This window comes from Lethenteron reissneri, chromosome 3, assembly GCF_015708825.2.
Source record: "Lethenteron reissneri isolate LAM-NWPU_2019-01 chromosome 3, ASM1570882v1, whole genome shotgun sequence".
NCBI classification, from domain to species: Eukaryota; Metazoa; Chordata; class Hyperoartia; order Petromyzontiformes; family Petromyzontidae; genus Lethenteron; species Lethenteron reissneri.
In genome coordinates this window covers 6,645,989-6,663,972 of record NC_083781.1, presented here as the reverse complement: position 1 = coordinate 6,663,972, position 17,984 = coordinate 6,645,989, and the positions used below count along the sequence as shown (strand labels likewise).

At 48.1% G+C, this 17,984-nt stretch overlaps 1 protein-coding gene across 2 annotated transcripts in view; it reads left to right on the top strand.

Moving 5' to 3' along the window:
* The window catches only part of LOC133345529 (axin-1-like), a 65,840-nt gene that overhangs the window by 22,646 nt on the left and 25,210 nt on the right, over nt 1-17,984 (top strand). For both annotated transcript variants that reach the window (XM_061556369.1, XM_061556379.1), the window contains one exon: nt 9,804-9,900. In XM_061556369.1, coding sequence (XP_061412353.1) covers nt 9,804-9,900 — 97 coding nt within the window. The remainder of the gene's footprint in view (nt 1-9,803; nt 9,901-17,984) is intronic.

The window sequence follows — 17,984 nt, the reverse complement described above, 5'->3', positions numbered from 1 at the left end:
CAATGAAAGGTGTGACGCTGCCTGGCGGACAAAGTGCGGTAATAAAACGAAATATAACGAGGCTTCTGGTCACCCATGCTTTTGCAGTTCTATTTTACTACTTTATTTGATGTGAAGAAAAACAACACCCTCTCTGTCCGTCAATCGGACTTCTTCTACCAGCTTGTTTATTTATCGTGGCGTCTTCTCTGCCCAGCCGCCACCACCATGACCCATCTCCACAATGCCACCTGAAGCGACACCAGCCACGTGGGGACCTTGCCCATGGTGTGTGGCTGGAAAACATTGAAGTGTGCGCTCGCTGGCTTATTGTGTCTCTGTCGGCAGCAAAATAATAATAAGATATATATTTTTTTGAAGAATAGAGGGAAAAAAACCTTATTATTTTATTGGCAGAGCTGTGCTGGCTCGTCTTCAAGGATCATGAATATGTGCCAGCATATGCAGCCCATCTATTAAAAAAAAAGTATTACTAAGGCAGGATGTAGCTCAGATGGTGTGGCAGCAGGATTTCCGTTTGTGGGTTTCTGAGTAAAAATTCACCATAGTTATGGCTGCCACCACCATCATCATTGTCATCCTCACCCATTCATTGTCAATCATCATTGCCATCATTGTCCATGATTAGTACCATCGTCATCCTTACCGCCGAGAAGTGGCTGGACACAAGGAAACCTCATTGCGCATACCGACTATAATCACCCAGGAATGTCTCGTGACGTCACTCCACATCGACCAGCCCCCCTAATTAATATTCATGAGCAGGTGACATCCCCCAAATGGACACCCCCCCACCCCTCATTAATAATCATGAACAGATTACGTCACTCCACATGTAGCACCCTCCCCTCTCATTAATAATCATGAACAGGTTACATCACTCCACATCGAACAGCCCCCCTCAATAATAATTAACAGGTGATGTCACTCCATATGGGGGGCCGAGGCGCTTCCTCCCCCCTCCTCGGCGTCAACTGATAACCCTCACCACAAAGGCAGAACACTCACGTCACGTGGTCTCCGTAACGCTGTTGAGACATCAAAGTAAAAAGGACGTCATGATGAACAAGGGATTATATAACCTTAAAATGAAATCGGTCTGTGTCACCGCGCCCTTACAAATTGCACGCGAATTGATGCAATAAATATCACGTCGGGGTCTGCTTTTCGCTTGCACGTTTCAGATTTACTGCAATGCACCCGTCCTTGGACGGGCAAAAGGCCAGTTGATTAATCTTTGACTGTCATGCTCGCAATACACGCATCACCGTGGTGTAAAATGTATCGATCTTTAATCAAATGATTACCATTAACCTCAGGACTCATTGAATCGCCGGTGAATACAAATGTTTAGGGCTTTACTCGGTACTGTCAGCAAAATGAAATTTGCGTCGACGGTGTCGGGACCCCCAGCACAGATGGCCACTGTCCAGTGTTCACCTGAGCATGGCGACACACGTTGGCTTTGGATGTGTCGGCCGGCTGTGTTATGAAGTGGTCAGGTGTGTGGGCACCCACGTGCCCATTGATCCGTAGCAACGTAGAACAAAGTGGCCGGCAAGCATGATTACGCAAAAACAAAATGAAAAAAAAAGCCCACCTTCCCCACTCGTGAATCTTGGCGAACTGATCCTTTCGTAGTGCTCAAAACGTCAAAAGTGTGTCTCCCTGTTCAGTCAAGCATCGGCACAGCGTCCTCTCTCACGGTGGACTTGAAGCTGCTTGTAGTTTAGGGAAGACTGGTCCCTGCCGCGGGAACGTGCCGTTTTCATCACAGGCTTTTTTTAGGGCCTTTGTTGATTACGAGTACCGTTTCAATATTTGTGAGTGAGCAGGCAGTTTGATTGTTTCATTAAATATTCACGCTCTGATGCTTGGTTGGGCCATACAAGATTGGGAGTTTATTAAGAAGTCGATTTTCTGCCACGGTGGACGCGCCGTGGCACATGTCCTGGTTGTCGAGCGCAAATCGGTTCGGTTATTTTAGTTTCGAACATTAAACGTGTGAGGGCCACGAGTGAGGGTATCTATCTTGGTATGGCCTCTTATCATCGTAATTGACATCATTATAATAATCATCGGCGGCCATCATTTACAACCTAATTGTCTTCCTTATCACCCATCACTTTCCTTTATTTATGGAGTTGTGTACACAGCAATTTTGAAATTAAAAATAAGCACTCATACTAAGGAAAATAAATTATTTCAAATTTTACTTTGTTCTTCATGGGTTCAACTTTAAAGGGAGTTAAAGTGCTTATCGCAGCTGTGTATGTGTGTGAATGCGTGCACTGCGATTGTGTGCGTTTGTTCCCTAGCTCTAATTAACTCACATTTGTAAATAAAACCTCGAGTAATGCATCAATAAGGGAATATCGTTTACTTTTCAAAATGCAACGCTCAACTCGGCATTCGTTTTACACTGCAGTCATTCTGGATGTGAAGAGGCATTCGCCTCCAACAGACGCCAAACACACACGCAACTGCGCACGCTCGTGTGCACATGCAAACAGCACGCACGCACGCCGTTCTTTATTTAATTTCATAACCTCCCCGATTAACAGTTCGCCATGGGATTCTTTTGCAAAGCACGGTTATTGCGAGCGGGTTAGATGCGGGGGTGGGGGGGGGGATGCAGTCTATAACGCGCGCACCCACAGAACACACAACGCACGCACACACACAGACACAGTCGTACGTACGAGCACAAGCAAGCACACACGCGGACACACGCATATTTTCCGCTTTCATCTCTTGCAGCCCGTGGGCTCAGCTCTTGACGCTGGGGAGTCAGGCCGGGCAGACGACTTCAAAGCGTAGCGCATTGTGACTGGGCTGCATTTGATGTGGGGGCATTGCAGGACCCCAAGGGAGCACATGGGTGGGTAGCGCTGTGCATGCCGGGCTGTATTCTCTATGGGTGGGGCCTCCTTGCAGCCGCTGGCGCTGGTGATCATGTCTCGTGTCTCCTGTCTACTGTGCATTCTGCGCCGTGTGTCAGTGCTCTGTGTCTTTGTGTTTTCACTTTTTGTGTATTGATCGTGGCAGGTGTCTCCTGTCTTGTACCTTGCATTCTGTGCCTCGTGAATCTTGTGTTCATACTGTGCGAGCGTTGTCGTCGAACCTTGAGACGAGAGTTGAGTCACCGGCCCTGTAGTGCACATTAGCACAAGTGATATTTACTGTTTAAAACTTATGTAGTGTCTCCTGGATGGTGACTTAGTCTCAAATGAGTACTTAGTACAATGTGTGAAGATCAGCAGTGGGAATGGAATGCGGAAGAGGAGGACACAGGGTTGGCCACACCGCCGCTTGGTGTGCTGGTGCCTGCCTTACGAGACACTCCCTAACAACACTGGCTCCAGCACATGGGACATCTTCGCCTTTGTACACGTGTGTGCGTGTACTATCCTCAGTTAAATGAAGTCAAATTGTCTCCTTGCTTGTTTCGGCAACCCATCTTCATTGAAGATGAGCCAATGATTATCCTTAAGACTTAATATCTCAGCCGTATGAATGTGGCATTTTTTACCAGTGACCCCCGTTGCAAAGGAGCACCATCCGTTGCTCGTCTGAGCCTTAAGGTCAGTGCGGGGGTGAGGGGAGACACTGACATTTGTCCCCGCTGCTGCTTGGAGCACGTTTGTTTTTATCCTACATCAAAATGAAGAGCAATTAAGTGGCGTATATATATTATAATTATACGAAGAAATTGCTTTTTTTTTTGCACCGTACATGTGCCAGCGAAAGCGTGGGCTGCCTCGCAAGCGGCAGCAAAATCCCCGTCAGTAATTCAAACCGCGCCGGCCGCTCGCGCGGAAATCCCGATATACGTGAATCGATGAGCACGTGAAAGTTGCAGGAGCCGAGGTGCGAGCGCGAACGTGCGTCAAGCGCAGCAAAAGCGTGCTTTGCAGGCGTCGGCTACCCACGAACCCGCGTGGTGCACGCTCTGCGGCCCGCGCGCATGTGCACGCACACGCACGCGGCCACTTTTCTAGAAATCCACTGCTGGATGAAGGCCTCGTATTCGTGCGGTCGACTCATCCCCTGTCTGTGGGTGCGAGCCCGTTGTTCCTTTTGCTCGGGTCTCTCGGAATGTTATGCACCTTGAACAGCGTTGCTTACGAAGAGCGTTCCTTGGCAATTCAATGGGGCTAGTTGCGTAAAAAAAACATTTAATATTGTATTCAAATTTAAGTCGTCGTGGAAACTGGGTACATTCCAATGCCGTGTTGTCAGCTTGTGTTTTGCACGTTTGACGTTCAAGCAATGTACCTTTTGTGTGCTGTCCGTGTGTATGTATGTATGTGTGAGTGTGTGTATTTGTGCGTGTGTGTTTGGGTGTGCGGTTCGATCGCGTAGTGGTTTGCACACTGCGCTACGAACCCAGAAACCCGAGTTCGATTCGCCCTCATGGCCAACAAATATCTGAATCGGTTTTGGGCCTCCCCTAGGTCCACTGAGCCTTAATTGAGGTCAGGCACGTTGCAAGGCAGCACCACCCCTTTGAGTTCGCTAATAACGCCTGTCCCAACAGTGTTCGAGACTATATGGGGGATCTTTGTGGTGTGGAGTGCTGGTACATGGACTACGTAACAAATGCAATGCATGTCGATAAGATTAATGAACACGGATAAAATCGGTGGCCAAGTGCCTTTTATGAACTTATTCTGGGCCTCCCCAAGGTCTGCTTGGCCCTAAATTAAGGCGTCCTGGTGGACTGCTTCTATCCACTGTCTTCTTAAAATACACACGTTCACTCTTTTTACTGCCCTGAAAACCAAGACTGTTAGTAGTAGTAATGATGTACATCGTTAATGCTTTGCAACCGGTTGATTTCAATGTAACACCTTCGGGGGAAATATAACGTCATTTTAATTGGCCGGTTACAAGTATTGTTTTGCAGGGTTCTACTCTCGTCTTCTGAGTTACTTTGCCGACCACTCAAGGCTACGTTTTAATAAGCCTCCCTTTTCTCTCACCCACAAGTCACGGGGATCTTAAAACGCAACACAAGTGCTTCATCTGTCGAGGATGCAAGTACTGCAGCACTCACATCTAAATGGCGTTGGTAACTGGGAGCAAATTGCTTTAAAACCATTGCGTTTTGTTGCGTTGCTTGTTACATAAACCATACAGAAAGTGAAACGATATTTGATGATTTTCCGCGGTACGGTACAACGTCGCATATCCGGCTCGGTCAGGATCGAGCTATATACACGGCTAATGTGTCAAAAGGTCAGACGTGTGAACTTGAACAGTAAATTACTGTTGCATAGGTTACTGGACGAAAATAAGCGCAAACTACGGTAAACATGCGAAAATGCTTTCACTGCTTTGGAAGTAAGCAGACGCACGTGGGATTGTATGTATGTATATATATTGAACTTCTTTCGCACCGTACGTAGTCAACCAGTGCTCTTCGGGAGATTAAGAATACATTGCTGTGTGTGGAAAGGTCGTATTTATCAAATGTATCGAAATTGACGGCTACACCATCGGCAGTTAATTTGGTCACGGTGGATAGATATGTGACGGCCGGACAGGATACGTTGAACCGGGTTGAACCTTGTTTACCGATCACTCCTGAGTTCAGCAGCCAGTCTTTATTTAATGACTCAATCGTCGTGTTTGGTGGGTGTGTACAGGCTCTTCTCACAACATCCACACCCAGGGCGACATCTTTCACTCAAAGTGGCACGCAAGGCAAGCCCCCCCCCGAATTAATTACGAGCGTTGCGTTGTCGCACGCAAGTGTTTGGCGGCGCTTGGCAATTGCACGCACAGAGAATCAGTCAACACGATTCGCTTTTTTGGCAAGGTCGAGTAACAGCTGATCTATCGAACAGTCATCCTCCCAGATCAACGTATCCCAGTCGCGGTTGTGTATTAAATAGAGAAACCCTCGCTGCTCTGGATTTGACTTCGCCAACATGTTTTATTGGCCATCACACTCGGAGCAGTGTTTTTTTGTTGTCTCCAAATTTACACGTAGAAGGTTACGGCAAAATGGGTCGTTGGTAAAAAGTCCACGAGGGTGGCAGGCTTGCCCTTGGTTTCCATGGCCACTTTGGCCCAGGACTGGTCCAGAACCGACCCAGGTACAGCTCCAATGCATGGGTTCATGTCCCCCCATGTTCCTCGAACCCTTAGGCTTTGTCGGCTCCCCAATCTCCATGGTCGTAAAGTCCACAGCCATCGAAGTCACGGATTGACCCAAATAAAAAAAATACTTTTTACATAGTTTAATATTGTGGTAGGGGTTAGAGTAAGTTGAACTTGTTTGTGTCTTTTTACAATCTTCCACGTTTTTTTTTTTACACCAATACGGATGGGGACGTTGAACCGAGCGAGTGACGCCGGCCTGCACGTGTCAGTTTGCATGTTGACCTCGTGACCTCTCAAATGGTTCCGGAGTCGCCGTTGTTCTTAAGCGTGTCCGGCTTGGGTCGATAATCCATCCTGGGGGCCCAGGTCTGCGATCTTGTTTTTTCTGGGCCAGACCGGGTAACATGGAAAGAAACTTTGACGCCAGTGCCATGCCAGCTTCGTTACAGCTAGCCCAGGGGCGATGAGGCTTAAGAACGTCACCGGTGGGCCGGATTGAGTGGACCCGGCCTGGCAACCGCGGTGCGGTCATTGCGCGCGGGGAGTTAATGACCGTGAGAGCAGTGGAGAGCGTTCGCAGTGGGTCGGCGGGTGGCTGCGAATGAGATGACGGATAAAGCAGGTGCAGTCATCTCCCTGGTGTGAGAAGGGGCATGGGGGAAGTGGGGACCGTAGCAGATGGTGAGTGACTGCGTGTGGAGCGGCGGTTAGCGCGCTGCATTACTAAGCCGGCGACCCGAGTTCAATTCCCGCTCACGGCCAACACCAGTGACGATTATCTTAACCGGTCCTGGGCTTCCTCCTGCTAGGTCGACTCGGCCTCAAATGAGTACCTGGTGCGGTGTGTAAACATCACCACTGGGCAGACAAAGGCGGTCGGGCGTGGTGCTGGCCACCAACCCCCTCGTGGGCTGTGCTGGCCTTCATAGGTGCTCGCTTCACAGCACTTGCCCCAACAGTCTTTTAGGGCTGTACGGGGGATCTTTGTCTTCGGAGCTAGCACGAGTCTCAAAATGCGGGGTGGGGAGAAGAGGCGGGGGTGTTCAGGGAGAACAAATAAATAAATGTGCGGTGTGAGAGAGAGAGAGAGAGATGAAAGACAAATCGATACCCGAATTGAAATATTGTCCTTGAGTGTAAATACTACAAAGAGGGGATAAAGACTGCCGCGTGAAAGGAATATCGAATTGTGCATTTTACGGTTGACGTCGTCTTTCCAGAGAAGAGAGCGAGAGGTGCAGAGCCCGGGATTGCTGCGTGTTGCCTCGTCGCTGTCGTTTTGGGCGGATCGCGTTATTTTGCCTCGCTTGAAGCTGCCGTGTGACCTTCATTTACCACATCGTCTCCTCCCGTGAAACGGCTGTGGAGCGAGCGACGCTTGCCGTGGCGAGATTGTTTTAAATCTCTAACCCGCTCTGGTGATGGCGAAAGTGGATCGTTTCGTGTGTCCCGAGCGCCGGTTTAAAAGTAAAGCGGTGGGAAAAGTGTGCGACGGGGCAGCGATATTTTAAGCCGAGCGATGAAGATGTGAGTGCCAGTTGGAACATCGGCACGCGTTAAAGTTGCCCAAGATTTTTGTTTGACACATATATAAAGGGTATTCCCCCACACTCGCTCGCTTTGGGAACCTTTCTGCCGCGCAGCTGAACTACGTGTTAAATTGAACTAAAACTGCTTCCTGGGCAAAACCTCACGTGGAGTCTGTGCCATTTACAGGGAGAGAGTGGCGAGTTGTTAACTACCTCGCCTAGTATACAGGAGGTCGTGGGTTCAATCCCGACCCTTGACGCCTGCTGTATATTTAGTGTTTGCATGTTCTCCCCTCCTTGGTAGTGTGGATTTTTCTTCGGGTCCTCCCGTTTTTCCCCTCCACATTTTAGAAACATGCACCTAACAGTATTTGTGGCTGCTAGAAATGTCCACGTGGTAAGCCACTTGAGTTATCACTTGCGGCCAGGTCGCTTCTGAGAAGGAGCTATTTCGCTCGGTTGTCCTTCCCTGGTCAAGTAAAAATAGCATGGCTCGTAAATTTTCTTTTAGCGTTGTGCTCATTTTATTTTATATTCGTGGACGATTGAGTCTATTCGGACCATACGGGAAAGCGCAGGAGAGCCGACGACTTTTTGCCGAGAGGGCGTTGTGAAATCTGTGAACACGGAACAATAACGTGGGCTGCAGTGTAACGTCCGGGAGGATGGCGCATACCTATGTTATTTATTTGTACTGTTCTGGAAAATAAATCAGGGGTGTGTGTGTTGGTTGTGGGGGCGTGTTTCAGGGTAGGGCATTGGAACAGGAGAGGATCAGACTTTAGCGCCTCCTTGCCAGACGCAGCCCACCGCACAGGCTTTGTGTACACGCGATAAGTCAAACTTTAAAACCGGTTTCGGGGGGGGAAAAAATGCACGTATGAAAAAATTCCTGTTCCTAGGTGTGTGGGATTGAGTCACACGGAGCAAATGAATGAGCTCCTTTGAGGATGCTGGAAGTAGCCCTCCACAATGTTCCGGTGCCACCAATTCACTGGATTTCTGAGCAAGGCAGACAGGATATCATCGCACGGCGCGTGCTGTTTGTGTGGAGTGCTGGCTCAAAAAAAAAATAGAAGTGAAGAAACTTTATTGATAATCACATTCGTAAGGCCGATACGTTTGAGCTCTTTTGTAGATATTCACAGGTTGGTGTTCTTTTTTTTTCTCTCTTGACAGCTTTAAAGCCCTGAGATGGACATTACTTGGTGACCACGCCTTGAGAAGTCAGGTGGCGCGCGTCCTTTGGAGTGACCAGACCCTGCCCACAGAATGTGGAAGTTTCACCTCTGGACCAGGGGCCATAAATCTAAATAAGAATCGCCCGACACCCGTTTAAGCAACGTGAACAGCTCTGACTGCTCACTTTGATTTATGCATTTATTGCTTTTGAACTTTGCGGCCAGGAATTGATTTTTTTTTATTTTGAAGCCGGCTGCCGTTGAGTGAAGCTCACGCCGGGCTGCGAGCGGTGACGCGAGGGCTGCTCTTGCGTCGTCGTGCGTGACTCGTTGCGCAATGGCATTGAACGCGCCAAGGCGTGCGCGCGCTCGGCGGCTGAGGTCCTTTTTGTTTTGCTGCGCGAACTTCCCTCTGATCTCCCCGACCTCGCCGAGTCGCGCCCAGCGAGCATTAAGAACCGGTTTTAGCCGAAATGTCGCCTTCACTCAATGGCTAGCGTGTGTGCTCGCCCTGTGTGTGTGCGCGCGCACGCTAACAGCACTTGCCCCAAACCGTCTGTGAAGGCTACGTTGGGGGGGATCTTTGCCTTTGTGCGCACGCACGCGTGTGTGTGTGTGCGTGCGGCGACCTGATTTCGATTCCCGCTCTCGGCCAACACCAGTGACGATTAACTGAACCGGTGCTGGGCCTCCCCTAGGTCGACGCGGCCTCAAATTAGTACCTGGTGCGGTGTGTAAACATCGCCACTGGGAAAACCGAGGCGGCCAGGCGTGGTGTTGCCCATCTACGCTCTTGTGTGCTGTCCAGGCCTCTTCATAGATGACCGCTAACGGTGCTTGCCCCAACAGGCTATTACAGGCTGTACGGGGGATCTTTGTCTTTATGTGCACGAGTGGATGTGTGAGTGCGTGGTAGTGAGTGAGTGGGACAAGTGTGACGCGCTGTTAAAATGTTGCCCTGATCCTTCGTGTGCGCGCGCAGAGATGGGATTCCTCCGTACCGCTTCAAGAAGCAGCAGCGGAGGGAGATGCACCGGAGCATCCGGGCGAATGGACGGGTGGCCCTACCACACTTCCCTGTGAGTAGCCCAATGCCAGACCTGCAGCGCCACTCCTCAACATCCTATGGACCTGTTTAACGTGTGACAGGATAAATAAGCAGACGTATCCATATCTGCACATGACAAATAAAAGTATTGCTTACACAACCCATTAGCCGCATGGCCGTTTAGAAGAGCATAATGTTAGCGGCAATGATTTAAAGACGAGAAAACTCTGGTACCGGTTTTGACATGCAAAGTCGGGCTTGCTTGGATCAATGCTTGCTTGTCAACTGCCGATGGTACAGCTGCGGACAGGACCCTATCTTCACGCTATGGGCTCCTAGTTCAAGGCAAAATGACGTAGCCGTAATGCATCACCAAAAATAATCATTCGTGTCATGATGGAAAATATAAATAACAAAACAAATATTTCGGTGATTTTCAACACGAACGATTGTTTTGAGTAGTTTATTTTGTAGCTATTTCTGGTACTATTGTCTCATTGTTCACGCTGCATTGGCGTTGAAGGAGGTGCGCTCTGTTTATTGCAGGTGTTTGTAATGGTTGCAAAAAAATGTCACAATTGATCTGGGTCTTCTATGGTAAGCCCGTGCCGTATGAATGTGGAATTGACACTGCTAAAATTGAGCATCGCACTGCGACCTTGGCTTTTGAGTTATTTTGACTGCTGATGACATTAAAATGGGACTTTTTTTGCCAGTATCAAAGTATTAAAAAATAAGATAACCACCATAAATAATGGTGTAGACCAATAAGTTTAAAAGACAATGCATACATTATCAGAGCATGTTTGTTTGCATGTTCACCACAAGTACTCTGTGTGGTTAATGCAGACTTGATTCCTTGCAAAAGGTTTCTATTTGGTGTTTGAGCATCTTAACACAACTGTTTTATTGCTAGCAAGCGTAAACACCTATTCTTATTTTTTCATGCTCATGGCATTGTTTTGCGTCGGAAAAGTTCACGGGTGGTAAATAATGAAAACCCAGCAGCGGCATGTGGTGGCGTTGGAGAAAAAATGTCGAGTCGGATAAACTCGACGCGGCCAACATCTAGCTGAGCATGACCTTGAAGTGTGCACTTTCTAACTGCCGGGTGCCCTTTGTGGGCTGTAATGTGGCAAGTGTGCGTTTGTTCCTGGCATCACTCAATGTGGTTACAGAAGCACTGACAAGGAGCGTGTGCAAACGACACGCGGGCAAGACGTTGGCTATTGAATGTATGTTTGTTGATCTTCGTCCGCACGCCGCACGTAGCCAACCGTGATCATCTCATTGAAGGCAAGGAACTAGGACGCGGGTTTTTCTGCGCCGCCCTCCATTGCCCACAACGTAGCACCCGCAGCGGCCTACAGCACCCGTTTAATGCGTGGTGGTCGCCCGTCTACGCGCTGTCCAGGCTCAAACCTCTGCTTAGCTGAAGTGGAGATCTGTTGGAATCGGGTGCACTCCAGGTGTTTTTGGGCCACGGTCATCGTGTGTTCATCGAAGGATAATTGCCTGGCGATGGCAGTTGTTTTAGTGCGGTGAGCATAGTGGGCTGCAGCTCGGTCTTGGTTGTGCGTATTACGCAAAATTGGTTGTTTCCAAAACTTGTAAAACACTCGGTGAAAAGCGGCTGGCTGAAATGCACATTGCGACGCTCTCCTGAAAAAGTCACGCTTCCTCGGTGGATTCCACGGATAAAGGACGTCAGTATTATGATCTGAAGGAGGGTTTGAGAAAGAGCAATGTGTTACTTTTGAATAACGTTGACTTCAAAGTGTATTAGAGGGTAAGTGATGTCACTCATCAACAGTTCGTCTTTTTTTTTTGGCAGCTTAAAAGTCAAATGTCTTTTTGCGTTAGGTCCACGGGCAAAAGTCAAATTTCATAAGGACTACTAAAGTCTAGGCTTGTGACTATCAATAGATTGGTTAGAATCATCTTCTTGGTTCTTTCGGTAAAGTCACGTAGAAGGGAAATAATAAAAGAATAAAATAAAACGTAATAAAATATGTTTTTATTTTATTATTAAACATAATACAATGTTTTATTTTTATTATTTTATTATTTCCCTTCTACGTGACTTTACCGAAAGAACCAAGAAGATGAATCCCTGCAGTCACAAAAGCTTTAAATCGAAATGGTTAGAATCAATTTGTGCTTTCAATACTTTGAATTACCTTTGCGGTATGTGATGTTTGTAATGGGTTAATGTGAACCCCTGCAGACACTGGAGCGGAGCTTCGTTCACCAGAATGTTAAAGTGAAAATAAAATCCATTCCGGAATTGAATCGTGACCTTGAATTGTGACACTGCGTCAAGTCCACGATGTTCGTGAGTTGTTTCGTGCCTTGTCAAGACGGATGCATTTTCCCAATTAATAGACGCACACACACACATCTTGAGATGTTACGCTATGACAGTGGTACACCAGTGATACTCTTGCCAATAGTTTCACAGGGTCACTTTAAATTTCGATTTAAAGCTTTCGTGACTGTTTAATTTTTTATTATTTTATTATTTCCATTCTACGTGACTTTACCGAAAGAACCAAGAAGGGTCACTTTAATTCCCCACAAAAGAAATACCCCAGCGCCAGTGGTAATTGAAACCGTGCCAGTAGGTTCAGTGTTGAGAGCGTGTCAATCTCTGTGTTCCTCACCTTCTTGGCTTGAAAATGTTTGCACACCGAGACGTCCATGTGTCCCCAACACACCTTCACTTGCCGTCTTGTTTCATGTTGCCTCGTTTGTGTGGACAACAGCATTGCACACTGTGGCAGTGTTCCTCCAATAGTCCACACGAGCTTCATGGTTGAAGATTAAAATGGCCTTAATTGTACTAACTGCACATTAGTAATCTATTTTTTTGCTTTCCTTTGATATCGTTGTGGTTAATAATAATATGAATGTATAAATAAACAAATGAGCCGTTTACCTCCCCCTCCCACCCTTCATAATCCCTCCAACTAACGGTGTCCACGTGAGCGGGCATAAAACGCCCGGGCCCCATTTCCAATCTCGATTAAACAAAATCGGCTGCGTGCCAGCATTCAAGGTGAATGAGTCTAACTCGATGAAAATCCTCCAGTGAGATGCTCAGCACAACAACTCCCCTCACCGCCTTCACGTGGGCCCGGCTGCCCTTGTGCGCCACTGCGACAGCGGTCCGGTGCGGTTATCGAGGGATCCTTTGTATCGTGTGGGGAGCCTCGTCGCAGCTTTACGCTCTCCGCAGCTGCATTTTCGATGACTCTTAATATTTTGCGTGCTCCCGACTCTCCGGCTTGATGTCCTGTTGAGATTTACCTTTCTGACCAGGCTGCCGACGTGAAATGCCGGGTTGTGGGGGGGGGGTTGCATAGACTCAATGTTACCGACCATCTGAAGTTGTCAACTCGTATCTGAGAAAAAAAAAATCTATCGATGTCTTAAAAGTTGTGAGAAAGAACAGTTTTTAAAATGCTTGATCGCTGTTAAAACTAGATGGCGTGGTGGCAGCTGGTGCGGCTGGTTCGGGGTGGGAGGGGAGGGGTGCAGTGGTCCGGGGGAGAAGCCAGGCTCGTGGTGGGGCGGTTAAAAGAGCTCCGCTCGTTTTTTTTGGGAAATAGCCCCGTCTTCGGGAGGTCGGTGCAGGATGAAGGGAAGGGATTGGGAAGTGAATTTGGGAGGAGAAAATGAATGGAGCAGCTCGGCCACAGTCTGCGCTGAGCTGATAGGCGTGCGCGCGCCCGAGGTGTCTTGAAGCTCTCGGGGCAGATAGCCCCGGCGGGCCATCCCTCCAACTTAAACGGCGGCAATCCTTCCCGTAGACTCAGGGCCCCCCTGCCCCCCATCCCGTGGTGGGCCCACGCGGGGGCCTAATTTCCTCTCCGTTGACCACCCTTCATCAGTTCTGTAAGTAACGTTTTTTACAGATGAGCCCGATTTAGTTTAGAGTTGGTGTGTTTTTAAATAATAGTATATTCTTCTCAGGAGGAGCGTTAATTACCCCCCCCTCCCGATACGTTTTATTCATTGGCTACCACATTCTGATAAGCTCCCCCCCCTCCTTCTCCTCCCCCTTAACTTGTATTTAAGAGCTTGCATCTTGGAATCCCTGCCTCACTTGATGCAGCAAATCTGGCTGTGACGGTCCCACCTGATGACGGAGACTTGTGTTGCCTCCGAAACGTCGTGATTTGATTATTTTATTTTGTTTAATTTAATTTTCTACCTACGTGACTTTACCGAAAGAACTAAGAGTATGAATCCTTGCAGTCACGAAAGCTTCAAATCTAGAGTTGTTGAAGTTCTCCAGCTGATGGGGTGGAGGGGAGGGGGGGCTCACTGGCTTTGGCTTTATGTTACAGCGCACACTTTGCGTATTGCGTTTGTAGCCGGAGCAACTTACGTTTAGAGAAGCCCGAGAGAAGGGAAGTGATGGGCAGAAGTTTAGAAGAAGAAAAAAAAATATTCTGAAGGACATTTTTGACGTTTCATTCCGTCTTTGAAAAGACCAAGAAAAACCCAATCATTACTGCTTTCAGTTTGCTGGCCGCTTATGAAGTTGTGTGGCACACTCTTTAAAAAAAAAAAAATTATTCTGTTCCGAGGCTTTTTATTTCACAGATGTCTTGCTCGTCTGAGTACTGGAATGGCCACTGGCTCTATCTCATGTCCCTTTTATTCCTTTAATGTTGGGTGCGAATGTTGAGACAAGTCTCGCTGTTTGCACACTTGCTGGCCACAACTTGATTTCCTCGCCTTAACCTGCTAAGAGCTGCACTCACAATCACGCCCGTAAGTCGGGCCCAGTTTTTCAATTTTTCGTCTAGATCACAAATATTCGATTCTGCATTTATTACGATGTGGCATCGTTTAATTTATTATTATATTATTTCTTAGCACTTGAGCCTCGGAAGCAACTGCGGACTGAAACGGTAAACACGCTTGTGGTTTTTGGGGAATAAAGCTTTCCCATTGTAAAGCAGACCGTCGCAATGCAGCAACATCTGCCCGCCCGCCACTTGCCCTACGAGCAGCACTGCTTGGGTTAATGTTACTGTAATTAATGGGGGAAGTTTAATTTCAAGGTGGAGGGTGAACAGGCGGGAGAGAGTTGTGGAAAAGAGAAAAGGAATGCTTCTCATCTTGCGTGATATACCCAAACCAGTCGGAGGTCCCAACAGCCTTGGAAATAGAAGAAAATTAATATAGTTTGAAGTCTCTCTTAGAACCATCAAAACAGCAACCAGCTGAGTTTCCCCTATCAGAAGTAGTTGCGGATCGTGCCGAGTTAAAGATTAGTCCACCGATGTAAGCCTCTCTCCCTACAAATCACTTTTATTAAAGGGAATAATTCACAAGCCCGAAAAGATGCTCCGAGTGGGTCTTGTTGTGAGTTTTGAGAAGGGGGAGGGGGGGGTTGAGAGGCGGGGGATGACAACAAAACCACCTTAATCTGGTGTCAGAACTAATTTTTATTCAAAGGCCCCGCGGTTCAAAAAGTGCCTCTGGCTCGCCATTTCGGGGGTATTCCCCCCCCCCTCTTCTTTATGTTTTTTTTGCTGCTGCCGTTCCTGCCGTTTTATCTTAGTCATCTCATGCCTCGCATTGAACCCACTGGGGTGGCTTAGAAGTATAAGGTGCCCTGTGTTAACACAGAAAGCGCCGTACAGCCGCCTGTGATCTGTGGGGGCTCATCCACTGTTCCTCCTTTCCTTTGCTCGCTGCGATGGCTCCCCCTTCATGTAGCCCACGGGGGGGGGGGGGGGGGATTGTAACCTTTTTTTTTCTTTGCCTTATTGGCCACGTACGCCAAACCCCCCCCCCCCCCCCCACCGAGCCCCGACATTAGAACCGCCGCCGAGGTGTATTTGTTCAACGGTGATTAGCGCAATCCGTACGATCGGTCCTCTGCGTAATTTCAAATTAATAGGTGATTAGTTATTCGTAGGAATTATTTTTCCAAAAAAATATACGGGAGTAGGTTTTCCCCTTGTTTCCTGGCAACAAAAACTAAACGGTTCACAGCCCTTTGCCAATCCACCGCTGGGCAAAGGCACCGCCATGCATCGTCGGCCCTGGTGGGTTTGTTTGACCGTACTTCATCACGCTGGTCAATTTGGGCGCCGGAGGGACCGGGACACGTTCACATGTGAGAGTGCCACTGACGTTAGTCCACGACAGGGAACCGAATTCATGTCTCTGGCTTCGTAGTGCAGTGCACTAACCCACTGCAGACAGCTCCTTCATGCCCCCTCCACGCGCACACATTTGTATTGTCTGCTTATAAAGTAGATTTTTTTAAATAATAAATTAATGTACATCGTGGTTTATTGATCCGTTTTATTTGTTGCCCCCCACCCTTGTTCGCTGTGGGGGTTGTTTTCAGTAGTTTTTTTGTTTTATTTGAGCATTTGATTAGAATTATGTTTACGTATTTATCGTTTTTTTTTCTCGGGTTTTGTCATTAGTTCGTCTCGATGCGTTTCGTCTTTTCTGGCTGCTTCGGAGCACTTTTTTGTCGGCGAGAGCACTTGAAAGCGATGCACCATGGAGCAAGCCATCAGAACGTGATACGTTGCACAGATAATTAGGACTAATTAAACGTCATCTGCGGCGAATTAAATGAAATCGGGAGCCCATAAACGTATTGCCATTATTATTCTCCTCGTAATGAGTGGAACAACTTTCTGCCGCTATTATTTTTATGCCCTTCAGCCAGGATTTTTTTTTTCTCGTGGCCTTTTTAGGGTATTGGCTTATACACTTGACGAAAAATTGAAGCAACCCACACACGAAATTGCAGAATTTCACTTGTAGATACATCCTTCAGTCATGTACCCAGGGCCACCCCTCCTCTCAATCGTCTGTCTGTCTCCTTGCACATCAACCCTTAGGTTGGCTCAGCCTCAAATGAGTAGCTGGTGTGTAAACGTCGCCACTGAGGAGACAAAGGCGGTTGGGGGTGGTGCTGGCCACCAACCAACTCGTGTATCATGCCGGCTTTCATAGATGCTCGCAAACAGCACTTGCCCCACAACTCTGTTAAGTCGATGTCTTTGTACGACCTATGGGTGGGCGCAGTGTGTGATACGTGTGCATTTACGAGGGGCAAGTTTGTGTGGGGTATGTTAGTGGCCAGTGTGCGTGGGTACGTGTCCCTGTTTAAGGTTCAGTGTGTGCGTATACCTTTTCGAGTGATAACTCGATTACTCTGTAAAATATCCATGCACTGCATATATACACACACGAGGACACAGACGCGCGCGCATGCAAGCGTGCATCTTTCGCGTTTGTCTCCTTGGGTCTGTTTGATGTTCTCTGTGGTAGCTTTGAAATCGCGGGAGTTCAGAGAGGGTTGTCGTGTCCGGCCGCGTCTGTAAGTAGGAGAGGCTGCGCCCAGCAGAGTCGGTCGGATTCGGCTGGTGCATCATCGGGGGTGGTAGGGGGATGTCGAGTGGGGGGGGGGGGGGGATGTGGGGGTCGGAGAGAGGGTGGGAGGGGGGGGGTCATCCAAGGGTGTCTGCTGTCCATGGGACATCCAGGGAGGATCGTCGTCCGTGCGCTCATCCGCTCGCTCGCTCACAAGCGCAGAGCAACCGAGCGAGCTCGGCGCTGTCCGTTACCCATCGCGTGAATTTTCCAGACGTAGCCTCTCGAGCAACGGGGATTTAGTTCGGATTATTTTTGTGAATTAACATCACGTAGAGCCCAGGTGAGAGCCCGGTGATTTTTTTTTCGGTGATTATTTTGTTTGTTTGTTTTAGTTTTCATGCAGTGGCCTCATCGGCAAGAGCGGTAACTTATGAAATGGGTAAATTCCTTGCGTGGAACCGGGCAGGAACTTTTTTTGCCAGAGGGCACACTTCTGTACGCCGAATATCTTCAGCAGGTAGCATGATAATAACTTAATGAGCAGGGGGTGGGGGAAGAGACAAAAACGAATAAAAACTACTTTCTCATTCATACATATTCGCTTATATTAAAGCGGCAAATTATTTACTGTGCCCAGTGTTTGTTTGTGTTTTTTTTGTAGAAGTAATCATTTTCAAGCACAGTTCATCTAATTCCACCACCAGGAGCGGTGTCTGCGTTTGAAAGGCGGCGCTGTGCCCAGGCAGAGGGCCG